The 24,878-nt window shown below is 41.7% G+C and overlaps 4 protein-coding genes across 4 annotated transcripts; 2 read left to right on the top strand and 2 right to left on the bottom strand.

Annotated features, from left to right (window-relative positions):
• Window positions 1-4,337: 4,337 nt before the first annotated feature.
• On the top strand, window positions 4,338-8,350 carry vhll (von Hippel-Lindau tumor suppressor like). Its single transcript, XM_083692557.1, has 3 exons — window positions 4,338-4,532; window positions 7,522-7,659; window positions 8,026-8,350. The coding sequence occupies exons 1-3, from the start codon at window positions 4,343-4,345 to the stop codon at window positions 8,181-8,183; spliced, it is 486 nt and encodes a 161-aa protein (XP_083548683.1). The 5' UTR covers window positions 4,338-4,342; the 3' UTR covers window positions 8,184-8,350.
• A 1,265-nt stretch (window positions 8,351-9,615) lies between these two features.
• On the bottom strand, window positions 9,616-12,129 carry LOC310820274 (polyadenylate-binding protein 1A-like; the record flags this gene model as incomplete). Its single annotated transcript, XM_083691854.1, has 3 exons — window positions 10,780-12,129; window positions 9,906-10,656; window positions 9,616-9,824 (listed from the first exon to the last, which is right to left on the bottom strand). The coding sequence occupies exons 1-3, from the start codon at window positions 11,755-11,757 to the stop codon at window positions 9,616-9,618; spliced, it is 1,938 nt and encodes a 645-aa protein (XP_083547980.1). The 5' UTR covers window positions 11,758-12,129.
• Window positions 12,130-12,557: 428 nt separating this feature from the next.
• Window positions 12,558-16,348, bottom strand: tmbim4 (transmembrane BAX inhibitor motif containing 4). The gene is made up of 7 exons (XM_083692543.1): window positions 16,150-16,348; window positions 15,738-15,846; window positions 15,430-15,535; window positions 15,261-15,294; window positions 14,898-15,015; window positions 14,507-14,552; window positions 12,558-14,191 (listed from the first exon to the last, which is right to left on the bottom strand). The coding sequence occupies exons 1-7, from the start codon at window positions 16,241-16,243 to the stop codon at window positions 13,985-13,987; spliced, it is 714 nt and encodes a 237-aa protein (XP_083548669.1). The 5' UTR covers window positions 16,244-16,348; the 3' UTR covers window positions 12,558-13,984.
• Window positions 16,349-17,112: 764 nt separating this feature from the next.
• Window positions 17,113-19,302, top strand: b2m (beta-2-microglobulin). The gene is made up of 4 exons (XM_083692552.1): window positions 17,113-17,266; window positions 17,923-18,195; window positions 18,446-18,481; window positions 18,728-19,302. Exons 1-3 carry the CDS (start codon window positions 17,203-17,205, stop codon window positions 18,457-18,459), a joined length of 351 nt encoding a protein of 116 aa, XP_083548678.1. The 5' UTR covers window positions 17,113-17,202; the 3' UTR covers window positions 18,460-18,481; window positions 18,728-19,302.
• The last annotated feature ends 5,576 nt before the right edge of the window (window positions 19,303-24,878 follow it).

Below are 24,878 nucleotides of genomic sequence, written 5' to 3'. Positions count from 1 at the left end.
GGCAACAGGAAAACAGCACACATAAAGCAGCATACTGGAATGTAAAGTTCTGTCTCTCACTCAACTATTGTGCATTTACCTACCTCTACCTAAAGGACAACACACGTTGAGGCTATCATTTTGTGGTCTTGTGGTTTTCGCAAACGCTTTATGAATAAGCCAACTAGGCTGCCATTTAAAAGCCATTAGCCGGCCCCAGTGCCAGGGATTCTGTTTGTTTTTGTCTTGCTCTCTCTCTAATACTTGGGTGCAGCACAGCAGGCAAAGCACTGTGTTATTCTGTCTCGTGGCTCTCGCAGGGGAGGGTGAGAGGAGTAATCCACCATTGTAACAACAAGGTTTCTGCTCCTGTAATCAAAGGGTGACGACCAGGACTCAGGCTGTGTGTGAGAGACTGCCAGCCTCAGTGGAGGGGGAGGAGGGAGGAGGGAGGAGGGAGGAGGGAGGAGGGTGGAGGGTGGAGGGTGGAGGGTGGAGGGAGGAGGGAGGAGGGTGGAGGGTGGAGGGAATAGGGTGGAGGTGAGTCCAGCACTGTACCACCCTGGTAAATCCCCCCCCAATTCCAACAAAGGTCCTGTGGGCCTACTTTGCCCATTGTAGCCAGATCCCCCTGGTATATCAGACCAGAGAACGAGGGGCAAGGGGACAGGGGACAGGGGACAGGGGACAGGGGACAAGGGACAGGGGACAGGGGACAAGGGACAGGGGACAGGGGACAAGGGACAGGGGACAGGGGACAGGACGAGGCAGTCGGCGGCACCAAAGCAGCACATCAAAGGGTCTAGCAGGAGAATGGGCTTGTCTCCATCTAAGGGCATAGGATAAGCAGTGTCCTATACATAATCACACTGTGGAAATACAAAAATGATGATGGATGTGGAGTGATGGAAATGGGGAGGGGAGGGGGGTGGGCTGTGCGTGTGTGTGTGTGTGTGTGTGTGTGTGTGTGTGTGTGTGTGTGTGTGTGTGTGTGTGTGTGTGTGTGTGTGTGTGTGTGTCTGTTCGTGTGTGTGTGTGTGTGTGTGTGTGTGTGTGTGTGTGTGTGTGTGTGTGTGTGTGTGTGTGTGTGTGTGTGTGTGTGTGGGTAGGGGGGCGTGTATTGTACTGTATATGTACTCTTCTGTATTGGAAAGAAATATGGGATGACTGGAGCATTAAGGATGTAGAAGCAATGGAGGACCAGGACGCCTAGTTTTTTAGGCCTAGGTAGAAAAACACTGTCTCCACATGCTGCGTTTTGGAACAATGTGATGTGCTCACTCACACACACATTCCGCAATGTCATCATATGAAATGTTTTTTGGAGAAAATTAATCTCCTCAACTCTCCAGTAGTTAATAACGTGTGAAATAACGACTGAAGGGTGTGTTTATCTAGGGAATGTGCCGTGTGACTAGGCTTTTATCGCTGCTAATGATCTTTGCAGTGGTTAGGTGTCGGCTCTTAGTCTGAGTGAAGTGTAGCACCTTGGATAAGCCCACAAAGTACACTTTGCCCTGATTGTATGTGTGTGTAGAGAAAAGGGTGGAGGATGGCAGTTTCCATCTACAACTACAGTACAATGTCTGCGGATTATTCAACACCTACTCCAAAACACACACACACACACACACACACACACACACAACCACACACACACACACACAACCACACACACACACACAACCACACACACACACAACCACACACACAACCACACACACACACACAACCACACACAACCACACACACACACAACCACACAACCACACAATCACACACACACACACACATAAACGCTGCACCTCATATCCCCCAGAACCTTCTAGAACGTGCCAAGGCAACATCAGAGGCCCAAACCTCCCACAGAACTACCCACCGAAAACCTGCCAACCGACATCAGAGAGCAGCCCCGCTGTGCCATCACACACAACGGAAAATATGTCGAAGATAAAGGCTCGGCAAATTAAAAAGGAAATAAAAGGCGAAGGGGAGGGATAAGCGACTTATGAAAGAGCAACATGAAAGCACTCTTAGGTTTCAGCTGGAGGCAGGAGAGAGGAGAGACTGCGGACATATTTAACACAGCGGTGCTCTGATATGATACAGGGAGTCCTAGGGACACCCGAATCAATGTCTGGACCCATAGAGAGGCCAACACAGGCAGTCCTAGGGACACCCGAATCAATGTCTGGACCCATGGAGAGGCCAACACAGGCAGTTCTAGGGACACCCGAATCAATGTCTGGACCCATAGAGAGGCCAACACAGGCAGTTCTAGGGACACCTGAATCAATGTCTGGACCCATAGAGGAGCCAGTACAAGCAGTCCTAGGGACACCCGAATGAATGTCTTAATGAATGTCTGGACCAATAGAGGGGCCACATTCTCCTCACTGACTCCATCAACTGAGCCTCAACATTAGTAGTTTCTAGAAGTTACCATAAACCTTCATAAGATTGGGCTTGCAAGCCGTGCAGAGGTACTTAGGGGATCCTCAAATCCCCCCCCCCCCCCCCGATTCATTTTATGGGCAATCACACACTTCACTCAACAAGCTTTCCATCCATGTACAAACACTTTGATGAATGAGATTGAAGATTTTGAGTAACAGAAGATAAACAAAATAAAGTTCAAAGAATTCATATTCATCAGGTCGTGGTTAATTCAAAACAGTTTGCATTTGAATCTTTTGGAGAAAAAAATAACAGTTCCTGTGTACAAAATCCCTTGCCTAGAAATATGTTCCAACACAAACCTTGATTAAATCAGATCAAAAAGACATCCAAATGTGAATGAAGATATGATTGACAGATTCATTAATCTATTCATCTTGGAGAAGACACAAGATCATTCTATTTCGAAGAAGGATTCACGAGACAACTATTATCTCTAAGTAATTAAAACGTCTTTGATTGGAATGATATATTATGCTTAGTTGAATTCACAGCAGTTGTAGAATATCATTACGCGCAACCAATGACTGCCTTGAATAGTTCCTAACCACACGGGGCCTGCTGTTTCTCAAGAAACAAAAAGCACTGACATCAAAGGCTGTCACCACCAAGGAATTTCCCAGTGTCCTCCACAGGGAGACCAACCACACTGGAATTTTAAGTGGATTTCACAATTTTTTGTCTTTCCATGGCGTGGGGGGGGTGGGTGGGGGGGGTTGTACTGACCTCCCATTTCTACACGTTAGGTAATGCTGATCTTGAGGGCCCATTAACAAGCATCTTCTCATTTAGGGGCAACCCTCCTCCACTCCACAACCCCACCTCCATACTCAGACTAAACCCTGACTAAACCCTGACCCAGAGACCGGTGGAGAACGGGCTCATTGTAATGCATGCATTATAATGAGCCTATCCTCCGATTTCTACCTCCACCAGACCTTGTGCCTCCACTGACCCTGACATACGTATGTGAGAGAAGGATGCTCCAACCCTCGGGACCAAAGACCACCGTGACTCACCTACCTCCCACCCTCGCTTAAACTGAATCAAGAAATGGGATGCTCTGCACTCTATATAATTGACACTGGAACCTACATCCATGAGCAAATCGGCGACTGACTTGGGAAATATTACATTTTGGAAAGATATTAAAGTAGACTCATAAGTGTACTAAATAGACACATTTTGCTGTACAGTGTACTTGAGTTTTTTTGAAAGGCGCTTTAAATGTCAAAGAATATGAATACTATTTTCAGGGACCTTTGATGCAGCATGATGAGGGAGATGTGAGTGCATGTATGGGGTGAAACTCATGGATGTTGTTTTCAAGGAATTTGCCAAAAGAGGGTTTTAGGGAATGATCTATATCAAGATAAGATAAGGTATATGTGGTGGTTTTAACTCAGTGTTTAAATGTGTATGTGGAGGATGTGGAGACTGGAAATGTACAGGACTTGCCAAATGATGCTATAGTGGAGTGACATTACAGATATTCCTTCTGATGACATGGACAATGAGATCAAATACAAACACAGCTACTCCCAACTTGTTGCTCATTCCCCCACTATTGGGTCAACATTAGATATTGAAATATATACTCTATAAGTAGCCTAATTGTTGTATAATGCCATGTGCAACTTGCTCCAGATAGGAGACTTCAGATGCATCATTATGGGCTGGACCAAAGAAACAAAATCTACCCCAACAAAGCATTCTTCAGCTTTTTGCAAATACGATAATATTGCCTTCATGCAATCAATGATGGGAATAGTAGAACAACCACCTCAACATCTGGCCACCAGAATGCATTTTCATTGTTGACGTGTCGAGCACTAAACAATACCGCCCTCTTGTGTTTCATTTTTAAAAGACCATCTTCGTGGCATTGCTTGCTAGAGTGACGATCATGGATGATGAGCAGGACGGAAGTGAAAATGAATCTCTGAGATCTCTCAATTCAGATATTCCGACCCATGTAAACTTCATCAATCGAACGGAACAAAGCGCCAGAATATGGTGGCTAGACTTTACCGGACAGCCCGTGTCGTACGGAGACATACGACCGAGCGGGTCATTACCCATGGATACTTTTCTGAGTGAGTCATCTGTCATGAAGCTTTACTTTTATGTTTCTACTCAACTTCTTTATAGCCAGCCTGTTTTTCCTTTTCATCTGTAATTTTAACAATTTAAGTGTCAAGAATTTCGACTACAGGTGGAGATGAATGTTATGCTAGCGTGGTCAAACGTTCTGGCCACAATACTGTCCCAATGGGGACGAGATGAGAATTCTAAGTCCGCTGTCAAGCAAAATAGCCGTTTCTGGGCTTTTTAAACTGTTCAAAATATCCCATATAAGGCGAAATAGTGTAAATTTACATGTCAGTTTATGTTATCATTACACTCAGTGTTTTCTTCATAGAAACAGTAGCGTATAAGCGGTTAGCATTTGTTGACAAGCATAAACGCCTGTGTTTTGCGCAGAAAGCTAATCAATAATAAACACATATTTATAACCAGCAATTTGGTGATTTATTACATCAAAAAATAACTATGAAACGAACTACAAGTCGATATCTAAGAGTGGTTATATTGGTCGCAAAGTACCGTTTAAAAAGCACCATAGAGACAGAACCAGTCAAGACGTAACCGCTGATAGAATTCTACGCCCGTTTTAGAAGCTAAGTGTCCAGAAAAATATTTGTCACTACCCTTATTCAACGCAAAAGTCCCCGACCACACTTTCTATTGGTTTTTCAATCTATCACTCAAATAAGAGCCAACCCCTAGCATATCGTCACTCCGGTTGTTGGATTTTGATTGGGTTAGGATTAAGTGGTTAAAAAATGTAGTTTTACCTTGACCTCAATGGCCAGCTCCGGAATCAAAATCCTCCAAGCCGAATTTGATATGGGTGTCTTCGCCAATGTCTTGTCTACAACAAACCTACAAACCTGTTGACCAATAAGGTTATGTTTGAAATGGATAGGTTTGCACTTGAGTCAAATCAAGTCTATTGGTCATATGCACAGAGTATACAGGTTATAAACTTCAATGAAATGCTTACTTTGCAAACAACAGTACACAATGAAGTAAGGCGCTAAGTCAATAGCAATAATTAAAGCAGAAGTATCTGGTAAGTGACAGGTATAGGTTAAGAAAGGAGTCTCTGGGAGGAGAGAGGCGAGCTGGACAGATAACGTTTGACTGTACTCGGATGCTGTTACGGAAGTTTACATGGATTTGGTGATCAGAGGTGGTTAACAGGTTATTTTGGAGAAGCTTCAAGGTTCCAAGATGGGGAGTTCACCAAGTCAGACCGTTTGTAAATATATGGTCTTGGAGGCACAGCAGGTCTCATTACAGCATCTCCAGAGTGTATTTCTTACTGCGAATTAATTTAAGTAAATTAGTTAATTCATTCTTCCCGCTGGGACCATATATACTGAAATGTATGCACTCACTGCATAGTCGCTTTTGATTAAAGTGTCAGCTAAATGGCACCTAAGACAGTTTGCTCTCTGCACATCAACCACACACACACACACACACACACACACACACACACACACACACACTTACACTTACTACCATCACTGCTGCTATTTCTTAATGTATTGTATTGCTCACTTTATTTGACATGAATGCCTATTACACTTATTGTCTTATGTGTCATTATTGTATTTTTTATTCTTACGTCCTGATATTGCACTGTTGAGAGATAGCCGGCAAAATAAGCATTTCATTGAACATTTTAAGGGAAACAGGGCTAATGAGACATTTTACAGTGCAGCTGGTGTGTATTTCTTTTTTAAATAGGGACCTTTAACATTTTATAGGTGAGTATAGGCCAGCAACAGGTTGGTTGAGGATGAGGATGAGGATGAGGATGAGGATCTGTGTGTCAGTTTATTGCAGGATGCAGAGCTTTGGGCCTGGTTGGTAAACAGGTGGTGGATCATGTACCTCTGTCATGCAAATAGTTTTTGAAGTTGATATTTCAAAATATCTTACTTATAGTTAATGTGCATGAACATCTCCTGTGGTCAGGTCTACTACTGTATCCCACTCCCGTCCATCGCGTGCCAAAATTATAGATTGATCAGGCGAAGCTGTGTCAATGTGTTCGCTGTCACTTCGCAGTCACTAATAAAAGGTGTCCACTTTCAAGCTGCATGCAAGACATTCCCAATATTCATGCAGGATCGTACTGCGTCCCTCTCCCCACCATGTGCGGTAGGTTAGCTTAGGTTATATAGTATACAGTATATATAGGCTATAGCGGTCTAAAGTATGATTGTTGATAATCATGGTCGCAATTTCATGTGGTTATCTGTCGTTAAAAGCTTAGCTTGAAATGCGTGAACAAGAACTGGTTTCAGATATTACAGTATGGGTAAGGGTTAGGGTTTGTGGAAAAAGGGTTAGGGTGGAAAAAGGGGCATCATTTGTTCCTTAACTAATAAGTACATTTTTTTAAATACAATAAGTAATAGTATATAGTGACTTATATTGAGATATAAGAGCTCATTACTAACTTAAAATGGCCATATTGGAACAAATGCTCTTGAAAGGAGACGGTAACGTAGCTTGATAAATAGTATTAAAGTTTTCCATTCATTTCAAAAAGACTCCACCGCCGCTAGGCTGTAAAAAAAAAAGAAAATCTCTCTCTATATATATATACACACTTTTGCGGTTTCGGGTACTTGTTTAACGTAAATGGAAGTTAATCAAACATGACATGGGCACCAATATTTGAAGTCTGTTAATTTTACTGTACGGGATACTGTATTGTCGAAATGACTGAACAGTTGAATTGAAAATGGGCAACTGACCCGTCGAACGGGAAGAAAACAGGAAGAGTAGCGTGAAATCAAAATCATTATTTGAAGGATATAAACGGTCGTTTTAGGGTGAGTTTGAGATTTATATTTGTTTAGTAACGCAAATGCTATTGTTAAATACGAAAATATAACATGGCTTTACAGTTTAAATGTTATTTCCTAGAAATCATCAAAACGGGTTTGACCTGCCTAGTTCACTTTGGTGCAAGACCTTTCATTTTCTCTATCATATCTGCAGCTCACCCGTGGGTTTTTAGAGCCTGTCTTACTGGCGCAAATCTCCAAGGGAACATGGAAGACGTTTATATGCCAGCCCTCACAGAATACGGAGAGGATGGTCACCCGGAGTATCTGGATGTCATCATAACGAGCCCAGGTGTGGATCTTGCGCTCTGCGCACCTGTCCTGGGCTGCATTTCAGCTGTTGTTTCCTTTACTCCTTATATGCACTGATCTGAGAAAGACAGACCTCTAGTCTGCATTGACATCTGCTTAAGTTATCACATTTATTGATCATCAGATAATCAGATGATCAAATGTAGCAGACCAGGAGACCAGTGAGAGGAAAACATTTAGACTATTGCATTTGACTTCGAGACACCTCTCCCAGGTTGTCATCCACCCTCTTTTTTGCCATTCCATACATGCTCTGTATTTTGCCTTTTTGAACACAATAGACCGTTAACCAACATAAAAGCTATCAAATTCAAATTAGACACTGTCTTTTTGTTTTACTTTCTAGTGTACTCTTTACAAGAATACTGCTTGATGTTGATCCGACAGTCAGTGAAGGAGGAAGACTATGGTAGACTGGACATTCCAGAATCACTGAGGCGGGACCTCAGCCGACCCCGAGATCTACTACAGGAACTTCAACTCTTGAACTCAGCTGGGATATGAAAAAAAAATAAAAGAAGAAAAACTGAGTCATGGATTCTTGTTGACAAATTGTGACTTTTCCCTCCCCCGAGCTCCTGGACCAGTGATGTAGTGGAGAGTTAACCCAAGTAAACTTAGTTTACCCACCTTTTTATTTTAGTTACTTGGCTTTTACCCACCAATATTATTTGCTTTAGCCTAAGTATATATGGCCCTGTAGTACACAGACACACACACAAACACACGCACGCACGCACACACACACACACACACACACACACACACACACACACACACACACACACACACACACACACACACACAAAGGGGTTCCCAGACTAGCAAGTGGAGCAGCATGAGTTTGTATGGGTCACTTTAGATTACCATGGATTATAGTTACTGCTGTTTATCATGGGTTTTGGATAATGGAGGTATTTCATCCAAAAGACACATGGCATTTAAGGGTTACTGAGGACACTACATGGTTTTCTCTTGTTCAGAAGGCACATGTCATTAAAGGAGATAAACCATGTCAGTCACTGGTTGGGGGGATGCAGAGAGGCGTGATACCATAGCTGACCACCAGGAGGCACCAGTTGTACAGCACGGCCGTGGCAATGATCATCAGCCAGTGGTGGTACAGGTTATCAGCAGGAGCCAGGACCTTGATATCTGTCCTCTTCCTGTTAATGTAGAAAACACATACACACATGCAGTGTCTTGGACAGGATCCACCTCCTGGGGAACACACATGCAAAGTAGCCATAACCTCAGTACTAACCTCAGACCAACTGGTGCATCCTAACGATGTATCTGTCTTAGTAAATCAAACTTTATACATCACATAAACAGTGGAGGCTGGTGGAGGCTAGAGGTGGAAATTGGAGGACGGGCTCATTGTAATCATTCCATTCCATGCCAACATGTGTCTTTCATACCATTCCTCATGTTACCCGTGAACGTCTGAAGAACCAGATTGACGGCACACAGAGAAGGTGGTGGGGTTTAGCCTGAAGGCGTATTTAATTATAACAGGGGAATAGGGGTAGGAGAGAGAAAGATAATCCAATAGAGAGTAGTCCAGGGTCGGTCCAGGGTTCGGCAGGCAGGCGGGTAGTCAGACAGGCAGGGGTCAGGTAGGCAGGCGGGTAGTCAACACAGGAAGTCCAGGGTTCGGCAGGCAGGGGGGTAGTCAGACGAGCAGGGGTTCGGCAGGCAGGGGGGTAGTCAGACGAGCAGGGGTCGGGCAGACAGGTGGGTAGTCAGACAGGCAGGGGTCAGACAGGCAGGGGTCAGGTAGGCAGGCGGGTAGTCAACACAGGAATGGGCTAGGTCCGTGGAAGGTAGACGAGGGGGAATCCAAGGAAGACGAGGGTCAGAACAACAATATTTTTTCATGGTGAAGTAGGTTTCAAAGTCCGGATCTCCTTTTTATGTGTTAGCCGCTTGGAACTCAAGCTGGGATGTGGCCAGATTTCTGTGCTGCCTCCTCAGCCCAGTGGGCCTTCAGCACAGCAACCGCCTCATCCACCTTGGAGCGCAGGGACTCTGGAGACTCCAGCATGTGGAGCAGATCAGAGTTGTCCATCTCCAGCAGCATGCCGGTGACCTTGGGAGCGATGCTGGGGTGCATGTTGTGGATAGATGGGAAGAGACGCTCACCTGGAGGGAGGGAGAATTAATATCTGTAACAGTAACAGTAACAGCTAATGGGGATCCATAAAAACAAACAAATAGACTCACCTATCATCTGTTTCTGGTCCTCATGGGGAAGGGCAGCCAGTATGGAGGCAGTCAGAGGCTCCTGGTCCTGGACATGGACAGCAGGCTGCTGCATGGGGACCTGTGGCTGGGGAGCCATGTGCTGCTGGGGGTAGTGTACACCAGCAAGCTGAGCCAGCTGATTGGTGAAGTATGGGGCAGCACTGTTCTGGGCCTGTGGAATGGCTGCCATGAAGAATCCAGGTGGGGGAGCAACCTGGTAGAGGTTGATGCCTGGGTTGGGCATGGTGTTGGGCATGTTCTGGAAGTGCAGAGGTTTCACACTCTGGGTAGCCAAGCAAGGAGTGGGTCTCAACTGAGCCAGCTGATTGGTGAAGTATGGAGCAGCACAGTTCTGGGCCTGTGGAATGGCTGCCATGAAGAATCCAGGTGGGGGAGCAACCTGGTAGAGGTTGATGCCTGGGTTGGGAACGGCACGAACGACGCTGGCCATCCTCTGCATGCGCTGGTTGGTTCTGTGAGCCTGGCGCACCTCCTTGCGCTGGGCCAGGGCCACATACAGGGGCTTGGTGGCCACGATGCGGCCGTTCATCTCAGTCACAGCCTTGGTGGCCGCCTCAGGGGAGGAGAAGCACACAAAGCCAAATCCCTTGCTGCGTCCACCCTCCATCATCACCTTTGCACTGGTGATTGTTCCAAAGTGGGAGAACTCTTTGTGCAGCTGCTCATCATCCAAGCGATCATGCAAGTTCTTCACATACAGATTTACACCCTGGTAGAGAGAAACCCTGTTTAGTGAGATGTTTTTCATGCCTCAAATATATCAACAATGTTTACCAAGACTATCAACTTATTTTTCTTTTACAGTATATCTTTTTTTCATATACACAAATACCTGGTATCTGGTCCTGCGGCCCTGCTTCATCTGCTCAAACTGGCGCTTCAGCACAGTCTGGCGCTCTCCTCTCTTCTGGGCGCGGCCCACGTAGACCCGCCTCCCATTTATCACCCGGCCATTCATCTCATCAATGGCCCTCTTGGCATCCTCATGCCTTTGGAAATTGACAAATCCAAAACCCATGGACTTACCAGTGTCATCAGTCATGACACGGATGCTCAGGGCTGGTCCAAATCTTTCAAACCTCTCCTTAAGGCGTCGGTCATCCATATCCTCTCCAAAGTTTTTGATGTACACGTTAGTGAACTTTCGGGCCCTGGATCCAAGTTCAGCCTCTCGTTCTTTGCGAGATTTGAAGTGTCCAACAAACACTTTTCTGTCATTCAATAACGTGCCATTGAGTCTCTTAATAGCTCTCTCAGCACACTCCTGGGTATTATACTGCACAAAGCCATAGCCTTTAGAGCCATTCTCATCACATACTACCTTGCAGGAAAGGATGTCCCCAAACTCAGAGAACCTGTCGTAGAGGTCCTTGCTGTCAAAAGTCTCCACTAAATTCTTAATGAAGATGTTGCCTACCCCACTATTCCTCAGAGAAGGGTCACGCTGAGACCACATGATGCGCATAGGTCTTCCATTGACATCATCAAAGTTCATGGTGTCCAGGGCACGCTCTGCGTCAGCTTGCTGTTGAAAGTTGACATAGGCATACACAAGAGATCGGCGTGTTATCATGTCCCTGCACACTCTTATAGAGATGATTGGACCACAAGGGCTGAATTTCTCATGCAGCATTCCCTCAGTGGTGTCCCTGTGCAGATCTCCTACATACAAGGAGGCCATCGATTGAATAGGCGCACTAGGATTCATGTCTAATGGCCCTTTCAGACAACAAGAGGTGAAAAAAAAACAGTGAAAAGAACAAATAACATCAAGCTCTTCACAGAGGAATTGCAGGTAAATGAATGGCATGTGTACTGTAGCTGGATTCTAGAACCCCAGCTGCATGTTCTACATTGTTATGGCATCACATTGTCAATTGTGACATCCTTAATGATTGGATGTGTAATATGTTAGTAGAATTCTAACTTCAGTCATTGTTACCTCACAGACCATAGCCAGGGTCCATTTTGTACTAAGGTCAGCAAACCCCATGTAGGGGTTCATGAGGAATCCTTCCCCAGCAGATGTATTTCACATGAATAAGGATATTTTAACTGAATATGCCCAGGTGTTTTAGTGGCCCTAGTATACCCAAGTATATCAAAGTTAGCATTTTGGTGGCAAAAATACCCAAACTGTCCCATCTCAATGGTTTGTAATACTGATATAACTACAGTAAACAGATGCTTGGTAAAGAAGTCTGTGTCAGCGCTGCTCCACAATTGATGAGTTGTATCGTCTCCATGATGTAGGCTGAAGGTTTCCATAGTGACAAAGGCTGTTAGTCTCCAGGGTTTATCCACCTAGTCAATCCATGGTGTTCAGGGTTTAGCCACCTAGTTGTTTTTGTTTGTTTACCACTACAAACCTGTTCTCAATGACATGTCCTCTATGTACATACTGTATAGAATGTGTTCATAAAGTAGGCTATTTATGACATGAGAAAGGAACACACAGTATAAACCCTCTGAATGAACTTACTCTGACACACTTACACAATAGACTGATTTCTCAACCATATATTGTTTGAGTAGGTGAGTGTTTTACTTGTATGAAAACTAATTACACTGAAAAAGCAGATACTGAGAGAGAAAAAAAAGAAATGAGCATTCAAAACACTACACTGAGTTTAATCAAGAGGAAAACAAAGAATGCAATTGACACTGTTTACACAAAATAGACGTGCAACTATGCTACTTTTCACATTACAATTGTATTGCACTTGCGGTCTTGTTAATAAATTAATCAGAGAGAAAAATAGAGGCAAGTAAATTAATGATTTACACATCTCAACATACACAGCTCTCCTGTCCCCAATTGAAATCATTGGTATGTCTCATAATTCAATCTTAAATGTACTTGAGATTCCCTTTTTTTGTCAGAACGTACTACCATAACTATTATACTGTACATCGTTCTTCATACAAGTTCTGCAAGATTCTGATTACTGAATTTAAAAACATGTTTTTTCTGGTCCCAGACAATCTCAATGTTTGCTTGTGTATTCAAACATATGAAGTTTATACAGTCGTACACAAAATCAGGAATGACATCTCACATGGATTTCGTAGAATCAAGATAACAATCACAACAATATAGGTTACCCCCCTCCCCACAAACTGACATTACCATGTGTAATACATGGGCCCTGTTCAAATACTTTAAGAAAGTAAGCAAGTAAGAAATCTATCCTATCTATTCATCAATCCTTGATGAAATCAAATAAAGCTTTCATGGACCAATTCACCCATGTTAGATCAGTGATTACATCAAGGAAGGGTCCATTCATAAAGTATTGGAACAAGCCCCTTTCTCAGGTGTCCTCTCAAGGAGGGTAGTGCATTTTACAAAACTGCTGTGCTGTGACGTCTTCTCTTCATGTAAGTTGTTTTACAGATATATATATGTACACACATGTACATTAACTGTCAATTATTTCACTCGATCTAACTGATGTTTCTATGTGATGTTATTTTGAAAAATGCCAGCAAGCAGTGGGATAAGAGTTAGACTAAGGTAGAAGTACTTTACCTAGAAATGTAGAATTTGTGAATTTACACCACCCAAATCAACCTTGCACAATCAGAATGCCAGAATATTAGAAAGGTATCATTCAAAGAGCAACCACAATTTAACATTTAATATTTAACATCGAGAACAATGACAAAATAGAACACAAGTTCAAACATAATTTCAGTTCCAAAATGCGAAAGCAAAACAGCACAGGGTATAATATTTGGCCAATTCTAACCGGGATCCTTAGGACATCACCCGATTGAAATTTAGATTTATTTAGTGTTACGGTAAGGATTAAGGTCAGGTGTAGAATTAAGGGTAGGGTCGTTCCAACAAGGATCCCACTTAGCATCTACCTATGATAATATTTCCAGGTTAAACATAAGTGTGTAACAATTGACAATCACATGTTCTTCAGACTACAGCAATGAAGGCTACTGTACACCGAGCACTTCGACTGCTCTGGTGCCACTCACTCCCTCCCTGCACCAGCAGGGGGCGCTCCTTTCACTCCAGCACCTCAGTTCTTTTTCATGGAGTCCAGGACACGCAGGATGTGCAGGAAGAGGTTGACGATGTCCAGGTAGAGGTTGATGGAGGCCAGGACGTGTTCCTCAGGGGACAGCTGGTGCATCAGGAGGTGGGTGTCGTAGATGATGAAACCACAGAAGAGCAGAGCTCCACAGCCAGCAAACACCAGCTCTGTGGTGTCATTGTGGAAGAAGAACTGAGGAGAGGAGAGAGGGGATTCAGATTAAGCGATGGATGGACGGATGACCTGGAAACCACACTGGCCAGACACGTACGCCAACGAGCATGCACACTTGGAAAACAGGCCCTCACAGACACTCACAAGCGACGTGGATTAAATGGTTGAATAAAGTAGTAGCAGTGTTCCTGTCTCAAGTTAGGTGTGAAGAAATAATTAATGTTGTCGAATGGAAATATACCCGTGGATCTACCTGTGAAAATCCACCAGTAGTATTAGTGATCACCTGAAAGAAACAATCTTAAAACGACAGGGACAAAGGTCACGACTCACCCTCATAAAACTGGCAATGATCAGGATCCACAGGCAGGCGAACAGTCTGAAATACAAGATTCGGTTTATTATCATCAGTTCCCAGAAGGAAACCAGTCAAGGCCTATCATACCTGTAGACGGGGATACAGGTTGACACGGTCTGAAGCTTTATCAGTGAGAAGCCTACAGTGTCGTGGGGAATATATAGACAGACAGACAACACGGCTGTGGTAGTGAGCGGGGAAGGACTAGCTAACACACATTAGCACGTTTACATTTCTTCCATTTCATTTTCGTCATTTAGCAGATACTCTTATCCAGAGCGACTTACAATTAGTCGTACGCATGCGTGTTAAAATAGAAAGCATTACTGGGTTAGCTGGATAAGACAGATGAAGAATGCACTATACCCAGCTCCTAGTTTGCTGAAGTCTCTCTTGGACTGGAAGGTGTAGGCAGTCAGTCCCACAAACACAGCAGCCGTGAGGAAGAAGGCCTGGAGGACTATAGCATACTCATAGAAGGTCACTGCGGAAGAGAAGAGAAAAAAAAGAGTGAGGCCTGTAGTTTCCAATGTAACAAAGTGGGGGGTGGGGGGATATTTCTGAGAGCGGCTTCATAAATTAAAAAACAATTACCCCCTCCAAAAAACCTGCCTTAGATGAACTACACAGTTTTCTTATTACCTAATCAGACATGGACTGGATATTCAGGATAAAACATAAACAAACACTTCAAGAGAATGTGTTTACAAATGCAAATGAAGAACTTACACGCAGTAGCAACAGAAACCGCCTCCAAAAGAGTCTGAAAGAGACACAAACGTCATCAGCAACACTCTGACCGGCAGAACGCAATTCTAACTACATTTGAATGAACGGTAGACACCGGTAGATAGATATATAGCCTATTACTCAGGTGACAACACCTATCTGTACTTACAAATGCAAACAGCAGGTAAAGGTTGATTGGGTGCTGATGTCTGTAAATGGCCAAGGCGAAGATAAGAACCAGTGAGCCGATGGCTGACACCAACACTACTGCAGGGCTGTAGGGAGTAGGGACAAACCCAGAGAAAATTAATATTGTTGCAATTTATGACTAGAGTCTGTACACGACATTAGGCCATCTTTACAAATTAAACACGAGTGCGCATGAGTCATCAAATGCAATATCAATTGAATGCTATCCCTTGTGGCAATTAAACATGTACCTCCTATGTCATAACAATAGAGGCCACAGCTAACTACCTTGCATGAACAAAATCCTTGATGGTGTCACAGAACATGAACAACGCAGATGTAGCTGTGGTAAGGATGATCTGCAGGGAGAGAATGGTGTACACCTTCCGCAGAAAATCTGTTGAGAGGGGGAACGAATAGGTAGTTTAGGCAAACAAATATATAATTATACAACTGTATCACATATCTAGTCGCTATAAAGATCACAAAGCAGCCAGATTTGAACAAGATGACATCGCTTTTAAGAAAGACATAGTCAATTTTTAACAATACATCATCATTTTAGAGGGGCAAATGTATATTGTTGGGCATTTAAATGACAGCGTCAAACACACAATCTTGATATTTGTTTCGCTAATGCTTGAGCCTACGACTGGCTAGGCTAGACAGACTAAGCTAGGAAACGGGTCTTCTCTCTTACCCATCCGGATTTGCACACTTGCTGTTGCAACGTTTGTGCCATAGTTGAAATCATCTTCTATAGAAGACCTCGGGTACTGTTTTTCAGTACTCATCTTGATCTTCAATTATACCTTCCTTCAGCTAGGAAAATTACTGTCGAAATATTGGCCTGTGATGTTTTCAGTTCTGGGCCTTTCCACATCTGTTTCCGTAGACGTTCGTCAATTCACTGATACTTCCGGCTTGACTTCTGTTTTCATCATGTGATCTAAGAATAAAACTGCAATGCCAAAAGGTACCACGTAGTGTCGCTGTAGGAGCATTATCATCTACCTGATTCATTAGGCTTTCATTCAAAATCAGCAGCAAGGTCACAAATTGACATTGTTTTGAAAATGTCATCATCCAGTCATGTAGTTTTTCATATTGTGTTTCATATTATTGACTCAATAAAGCTTCTTAAATGTCCAAGTCTGATTCAACCTCACAATGTGGCATAAACTATTAAAAAGACAGGCAATATAACTACATACACTAAAACCCTCCATACCGATTTTCCTGGGTTTAGCTTAAGTATAAACAAGTCTACTTTGGTGCATGAGGTTGGAACACTGCTTCGGTGTAAAACGGGAATCCAGGTTTCTTGTTAAGATCCAGAGCACTTAAGGTCTAACACTTAAAACACACACACACACACACACACACACACACACACACACACACACACACACACACACACACACACACACACACACACACACACACACACACAGTTTCAACTAAGTTTCAACTATTATTATGGAGTGTAGGGTATTTCCAGTCCAAACACCACTCTACTCCTCCCCTATAATAAACTTCCAACCTGTGCACCTTTCTTTAACCTAACAACAAGAGCATCGAGTTTTTGATTGGTGTGAAATATAAAAAAGGGGCGGTCTCATAGCACAGTATAAATACATATTGTCGAACATTCATGGTTTCATTTCATTCGTGTCGTCGAAGTGTTGGCTGTCTTCGAAGTGTTGACTGTCATCGAAGAAGATAATAAATCATCAACATTCTGAAAGAAAACATGAATCCTATTCTCTCTCTGCTGCTTCTGGGCCTCATTTACTGCTCTGTGGAGGGCACACCATGTAAGTTTCAACATCATTTGTTAACATTAACATTATATATTGTATTTCTTATTATTCTCATTGGTTTATGACTTTGGTCATTACACGTTTGTATATGTGGGTAAATACATTTACGAAGAATCATTTGAAACCTGTAAAAATAAATGTTTCCTGTAATACATCATGCGAGTCTTTAATGCATGGTACCAGCTATTAACTTCCTGTAAGTTACTGACTACAAAGAAAGGGTTTGTGATTATGTGCAAGACAATCAATATATAATAGGTACATCGTTCATAACAAATTCAAAATGAATTTCGCCAGATTATACTGAAACTAAAGTCAGTCTATTCTATCACGCTCGATGGCACTGTAGATAGAGCTTATTTAGCCTAGGTTATTTGTTTTGATAATATAAACGGCGTGAAGTGAAAAGTTAGTAAAAGTGTAAAAAGTTTAATCTGAGCCGAATACTAGCTCCTTTGCAACTACATGGTTTATTATTTCCTGCATGAGCTTTGTCACCATTTTGTTATGGCTGGAATTCCCCTCCAGTTTTTAGTTTCGTTTTACAAGAAATGGCCAGCTTCTGTGACAGCGCTCTCAAGATGGCTGCTTACTGATAGGGCTTTATCTCATGAGTGTAATAAATCTTAAATATGTAATGCCTCCTACAGCTCTTCCAAAGGTTCAGGTGTACAGCCGTAACAGTGGCATATATGGGAAGGAAAATACCCTGATCTGCCATGTGAGTGGCTTCCACCCCCCTGACATCAGCATCCACCTCCTGAAGAATGGGGAGGAGATCCCAAAGGCACTACAAACCGACCTGGCCTTCGAGCCCGGATGGCAGTTCCACCTCACCAAGAGTGTCAGCTTCACACCCACGGAGAATGAGAAGTACTCCTGCAAGGTCAGACACTTGCAGAAGGTCAACTCCTACGCCTGGGGTGAGTAACATTAGAATGGTAGTGCAAATGTGTCTGTGTGTGTTTGTTAGTGTTTAGGAAACAGTTGTGGTCCTTTATATGGGATAAAACAGTAAATGGTTGCCATGCTGAAATACTTACTTGTATCACACTGCTCATAGTCACTTGAAGTGGGCTCAGAGCTCATTTAACCCATGGCGGGAGTTCCTGTTGTTTGTAGAGGTCTGAGGACAATAATAATGTTTCTTGTGTTGTTATTTTTGTTTTATAGAGCCAGATATGTAAGACTCTGGAGGAGGAGTTCCTGGTAGGTATTTTCTTTTCTTTAATTTGTCTGTCTAGAAGAAGAGAAGATATTACACTGATGGCTATAGCATGCCCATGTCACTATCTCTACAAGACCAGAACAAACTAATTTAGAAGTCAAAACAATGTCAATGTGTGTTGCATCCATAATGTCTAATTTATTTATTTCTCTGAGAAGTTGAATGCTATGTTAGTGAATTTTTGCTTCCATTTGAACTGAAACTCATCCACCCATTTTCCTTTACAGGATGCCATTTGATCTTCCAATGAGGATCAACAGTGATCTGACATGACTTTGCACTATTCCAATTCAATTTAGGCATTCATTTTTGATTTTTGGTTACATTTTCTTTTGCAAAGATACCATTTTCAAGGGTTTCAATAATGAAGAGAAATGCCTACATTCTCCTTTCTCATTCTGATTTGGTGACCAGGAACATCCTTTTTTATATGATGATGTTATGTGTTATCCATTTTTATTCATAAAATCAAATCTGCTGTTCATCTTTCAACACATATGTAAATGATCAGATTTCACCTTAAACCATAACAGTCAGAAAACCATTTTGAAAAACGTTATTGTTGATAGATTAAAAAAAAAAAATACTGCATAGTTTTAAGCAACTTTTTCCAAATATTTTTCTTTGTCTATATGCTGTCTTGATATCATTTTGTTCTGTCCTTTTAATAATTGGAAACAGGTATAATTGGCAATGATTGGCCCATGGCCAACATCTTCATAAGGCTTGGGATTTGTCAGGTGATATGCAAAGATGACTTGCATATTGTATGTGTATATTTTAAATAAACGATTAAAATATGTCTTGTCTGATTCATCTTGACTTCTGGACATTAAACACAGCCTCCAGGGAATCAATGATCATTGGTCAGTCATGATTTGTATTCGTTTTTACACATGACTACATTATAATGTTTTAACCAACACACTTAAAACAGATGGGTCAGGTCAGGTTTGTCAGCAAACGTTCATTCCTGATAGGAAAATGTGCAACTTTGTAACTGACTGCATTGAACCACCAGGTTTAAAACATCAAGAGGAGAACCCTGCATAGCAACTGTACAGCAGGATTTTCTATTGGCGGGGAAAATCGATGGAGGTGTGGTTTAACTAACGTCTCAAAGCTTTACTTTCACTTTCATGATTTTTTTTTGAAGAAGTACAAGGTTTTAAGTTTTCATCCATACACAAATCATGAAAATATTATTTCCTGTCGTCGTTCTTTTCGTCCTGGGGACCATAGACACCGCAAAATGCAAGTAGTTAACAATGTCGATGGCATAGCCTACACATATTCGGATGGCATAGTCTTAACTTGACAGGCCTTGTCGATGACTATAAAAACAGTGATGTTGACAGAACAGCAATCGTCCATATTCATTTCTAGGCCTGCGATGTAACAATTGTTTCATTTTCGTTATTGAATTTGGTTTTACCCGCCACGTATGAAGCATGAAGCAGGGAAAGAAACAGTCCATTGATAACGGCCATAATTAACGAGTTTATTTGAATAAATATGTTCTCAATACCTAAGATTAAGATTTTAAACAATAACAGCATCTCATGAATTCAAGAGTTCCTACAGAATTACATGAACAGTCTGATGAATATTATGAATAGTTTGTGCATAATGTCAGATTGGTTATGATTCTCTCAGTGTGCCATTCTCCCCCTTAGTTGCCCCTAAGGTTCAGGCTAGGGGGTTATCTCATGAGGGAAATAAATCTTGAATATACTTATACTGTACATATACACAAATGCAAACTTTGATTCCAGTCTCATTATACCACTGTTTCCTACAGCTCCTCCAAAGGTTCAGGTGTACAGCACAAACTTGGGCATATATGGGAAGGAAAATACCCTGATCTGCCATGTGAGTGGCTTCCACCCCCCTGACATCACCATCCACCTCCTGAGGAATGGGGAGGAGATCCCAAAGACACTACAAAGCGACCTGGCCTTCGAGCCGGGATGGCAGTTCCACCTCACCAAGAGTGTGGCCTTTAAACCTGAGAAGGGTGAGGAGTACACCTGCCTTGTCCGCCACCTGCAGACCACGAAGACCTATACCTGGGGTAAGAGTACCCCAACAACACCAGGAGAGGCTGGTGGAGGTAGAAATCGGAGGACGGGCTCATTGTAATGCATGGAACAGAATGAGGAATGGTATCATGCATTACAATGAGCCCGTCCTCCGATTTCTACCACACACAGGCAGTTACGCCTCTCCTGAACCTCACTGCTTTGAATGTGTACAGTGTGTGTGTGTGTGTGTGTGTGTGTGTGTGTGTGTGTGTGAGAGAGAGAGAGAGAATGAGAGTGTGTGTGTGTGTGTGTGTGTGTGTGTGTGTGTGTGTGTGTGTGTGTGTGTGTGTGTGTGTGTGTGTTGTAGTTCATACAATCACATGACCAACATGAATAAACCTTCCATGCACTTTCTCTCTGCAGAAGCAGATATGTAAAGCTTCGATGCTCTTTGCAGCAGGTGTGTTAATCTGCTCATTTCATTCAGACTAATGTTCTGTATTAATAGTGCTTCTTTTGTGTGAACATTTTTAAAACAAGTAATATTATTTTTTGACAATAGCAGTAGTATTAAGATAATTGATTATAGAGAAGGAGAATTAATTCAGTTGTTGTCTTTGATTACCCCAGGATCCATCAGGCTCAAAGGATCTCCACCATATAATTAGAATGAGAATTAGAATGAATTAGAATTATTCTAATTCTATGATCATTCTAATTACATGCTCTCCATGCCCCGTACCATCTGCAATGGTGGGAATACTTACAACTGATTAAAACATTTTCTGGAGAAAATGTCCCTGTCTCTGTCCCTGCTAACCAGTCCAGTTTAGCATTAGTCACTACTTTCTATGATTGTTCTTTAAACATCAGGATGTCTTGAACTATTGAAAGGCGAATCCATGAGAAATTCAGAGATAATTTCTGTTGCAGCCTAACGTGCACATGTTTTTGTTTCTTTTCTGAAAGTAAGTAGGAGTAAATGTCAGTATATTAATATAGTATGTAATATATATACATAAATACAAGAGGATCGTGGTTGAGCCTCTTAGTTCTCCTCATTTGATTGCTGTGAGAAAAAGAAACTTTTATGTTTGTAATGTAATACTTTGAGGTAATGTCTCAATGTTGTTGTCATGAATAAGATTAATTTCTTGCTTTTGGTTTCAGTATTCGACCAGGGTTGAAAAATGATGATGTCTCCCCTTTTGCTTGTTGAAACAAATACAACTGAACTAGGTTGCTTCATTTGGATTTGTTCCCTTGTAAAGAATCATTCATCACACCAAAATATTTTCTGTTACAGACTATTAACACACACACCTGCACCAGTGACATTCTCCAGTGACATTGCACATTGCACATTTGCAGTCTCTTAAGCTATTGTTTTTATTATTATTATTACTTGTTGCACTATTGAGGAGCTAGCTTTCCCTAAGCATTTCATTGCATCTGTATTCTTTCTATATGACAAATAAACTTTTATTTGATTTGATTTGATTTGATTTGACACACATACACACACACAGGTTCACATATTAGGGATGGAGCATGGAAATAAACAGGCCAGTTGTGACTGAGTGCTTCTTTTTATACACAGATACATCTGCAATTCACAACATCTTAAGCTCTGCGCTTGTACAATGAGTATTGTACTACGAGAATATTTGACATTTATATTGGTTGAAAACCAATCAGTAATGCAGTAATGGAACAACAGTAACGCAGTTCTTCGAGGAAGGTGTACCCAAGCAAACAATGAAAATGTGCAAGAAATAATCGTAAAGAAATACAATGTAACAAAATGACGACAAACATTCTGAGATTTAGTTTTATTTTGGAAACTCATAGCTCCAATTTTACACAATTAGTAAATATCTGGTATTAAATGTACAATAGTGGTGTTTGTTTAGGTATCATTTACAATCATTAATATCTTAAGCTTTGGTCATTTGATGGCCGTACCTTTATCTCCAAGATCCTGGCCGGAAGCCATTGCAATAAGTGTCTCTTATGGGATACAATTAAGAGAAAATGTTGTGCGTGTGCTGTGATTTAAATACATGCTATTATTAAAATCTAAATTAATTTAGTAGTTAAATATAATTAAACATGAACATTTACTCATTTTAGTTATAAGCAGATACAGTATGTCTAATTGCATATACATTATGTGTACTTGTATTTTTTGCCACTCCCTCTGGTGGTTATATCCTGATTGCACAACTGGTGAAGATTATGTAATCAACTAAGGTTATGGTGGTCATTTTGTCACGTAATAGAGTAATAGAGAGTTTTCATCAACCAAAAACAAGCACACTATCATAATCTATAATCTATTGTATGTACGGGTTGTATGTTTTTATGCTGCAGACAACACCTCCTATTGAACTTGGGATAAGAAAATACAGACCATGACTTAGTGTCCTCCATACAAATACATTTATAAATAAATATTTTCACACACTTATAGATGCTTGGTACAGTACATGTTTATAAATGTGTATGATGCCTCTTATTTAAGATGCTAATGAATGCAAATGTTTATGATGCTTAATGTTATTGTTTTAAAATGATGAAACACTTCATAATTAATAATATGTTGAAAGCTACACTTTTGATTCCATAAAATCAACAAAACAAAATCTAAAGTGTAAAGTGTGAAACTCATTACAGGGATTTGTGTACATTTGTATCAGAGTTAATATACACTCACCAAACACTTTATTAGGAACACTATACTAATACTGGGTAGGGCCTCCCTTTGCTCTCAAAACAGCCTCAATTCTTTGTGGCATTGATTCCACAAGATGTTGGAAAAATTCCTTTGAGATTCTGGTCCATGATGACATGATTGCATCATGCAATTCCTGCAGATTTTTCAGGTGCACTTTCAAGCTATGAATCTCCCGTTCTACCACATCCCAAAGGTGTTCTATTGGATTCAGATCCGGTGACTGGGAAGGCCACTGAAGAACACTGAAGTCATTGTCGAGTTCATGAAACCAGTTTGAAATGACTTTTGCTTCGCGACATGGTGCATTATCATGCTGGAAGTAGCCATTAGAAGATGGGTAAATTGTGGCCATGAAGGGATGCACATGGTCAGCAACAATACTCAAATAGGCTGTGGCATTCAAGTGATGATTGATTGGTATTAACAGGCCCAAAGTGTGCCAAGAAAACATTCCCCACACCATTACACCACCTCCACCATGAGAAGGTGTACAGGTGTTCCTAATGACGTGTTTGGTGAGTGTTTGTTTTCAATGAAAAACCAGAACTGACAAGTTTTACTGGTACTTTTCTCTTCTCATACAGTAGGTTTCTCAAATAAATACCACACAGCCCCAGATAACAAGTCTATACTGCCAATCAAAATGGCACATTAAATCAAACAACTGAAGAGCTTGGTTGTTGATGCTCTGGTTTAATTCATTATCCAAATTTTAAGCAATTGTTAACTGTAATCATATAGTACCTCTGTGTCATCAGGGTTGATACCAGCGGAGAAAGAGGAAGGTGTGTCAGAGATCTCAATGAGAGGCTCAAATCTGACACACCTTCTAAAATGGCATAGCCAATCAGGTTTCATGGAAGAGAAAGAGAGATAGAAAGGGGCTATCACAATATCTGAACATGCAGCATGTTTGTTTTATGTCGTAATCACTGATAAGTTTGAAGAGTCACCATGGGGTCAATCAAATTATCTCCTAGGCTACAGTGTATAGATTAGGCTACATTATGGACCCTGTAGGAATCAGCGTTTACAGCGTACAGCTCTGGCTCTGCTTGCATGATCTTTTGCATGGTATTTGTGGGTAGCTGCTCTATTAAGAAATATTATTATGATTGAATGTATTTTTTCCTTTTCTGCATTTAGATCAGCTTGACATCTTCTCATCCTGCCTCTGCAGAATCCTGCAGTGGTTCTGTGCAAATAAATGTAATAAGATATTATATCTAATGACAGGAAGAGATAAATATTGTACTGCTGCTGACTTGTGTCCTGTAGTGGTTTTAGCTGGATTGAGATAAGTGACGATTATGGATGTAACACTCCATAGAGGTTGACAGTGGGACAGTTGTCGATGACACACAGAATCTGAGGACTGACTTACAGAATGGCTCTGTTGGGTCAGACTATTCTGGTTCTACTGATTCTTCTTCTTCACACACAGGTCCAGACCAGGGCCAGACCAATCTTCCAACTGGACTTTGGAGAAGAAAATATGGACTATAGGTTAAACTGTCATAGTTTTCGATATGCCCAGTTCTGTTTGCTGTTTAAATCCACCGGAGAGGGAAACTTGCTATTGGGGAACATTTCTCACCACTCCAAGCTCTCACCCCC

The sequence above is a fragment of the Argentina silus genome, assembly GCF_951799395.1.
Source record: "Argentina silus genome assembly, chromosome: 20".
Lineage (NCBI taxonomy): Eukaryota > Metazoa > Chordata > Actinopteri > Argentiniformes > Argentinidae > Argentina > Argentina silus.
This window is presented reverse-complemented; position numbering and strand designations above follow the sequence as displayed.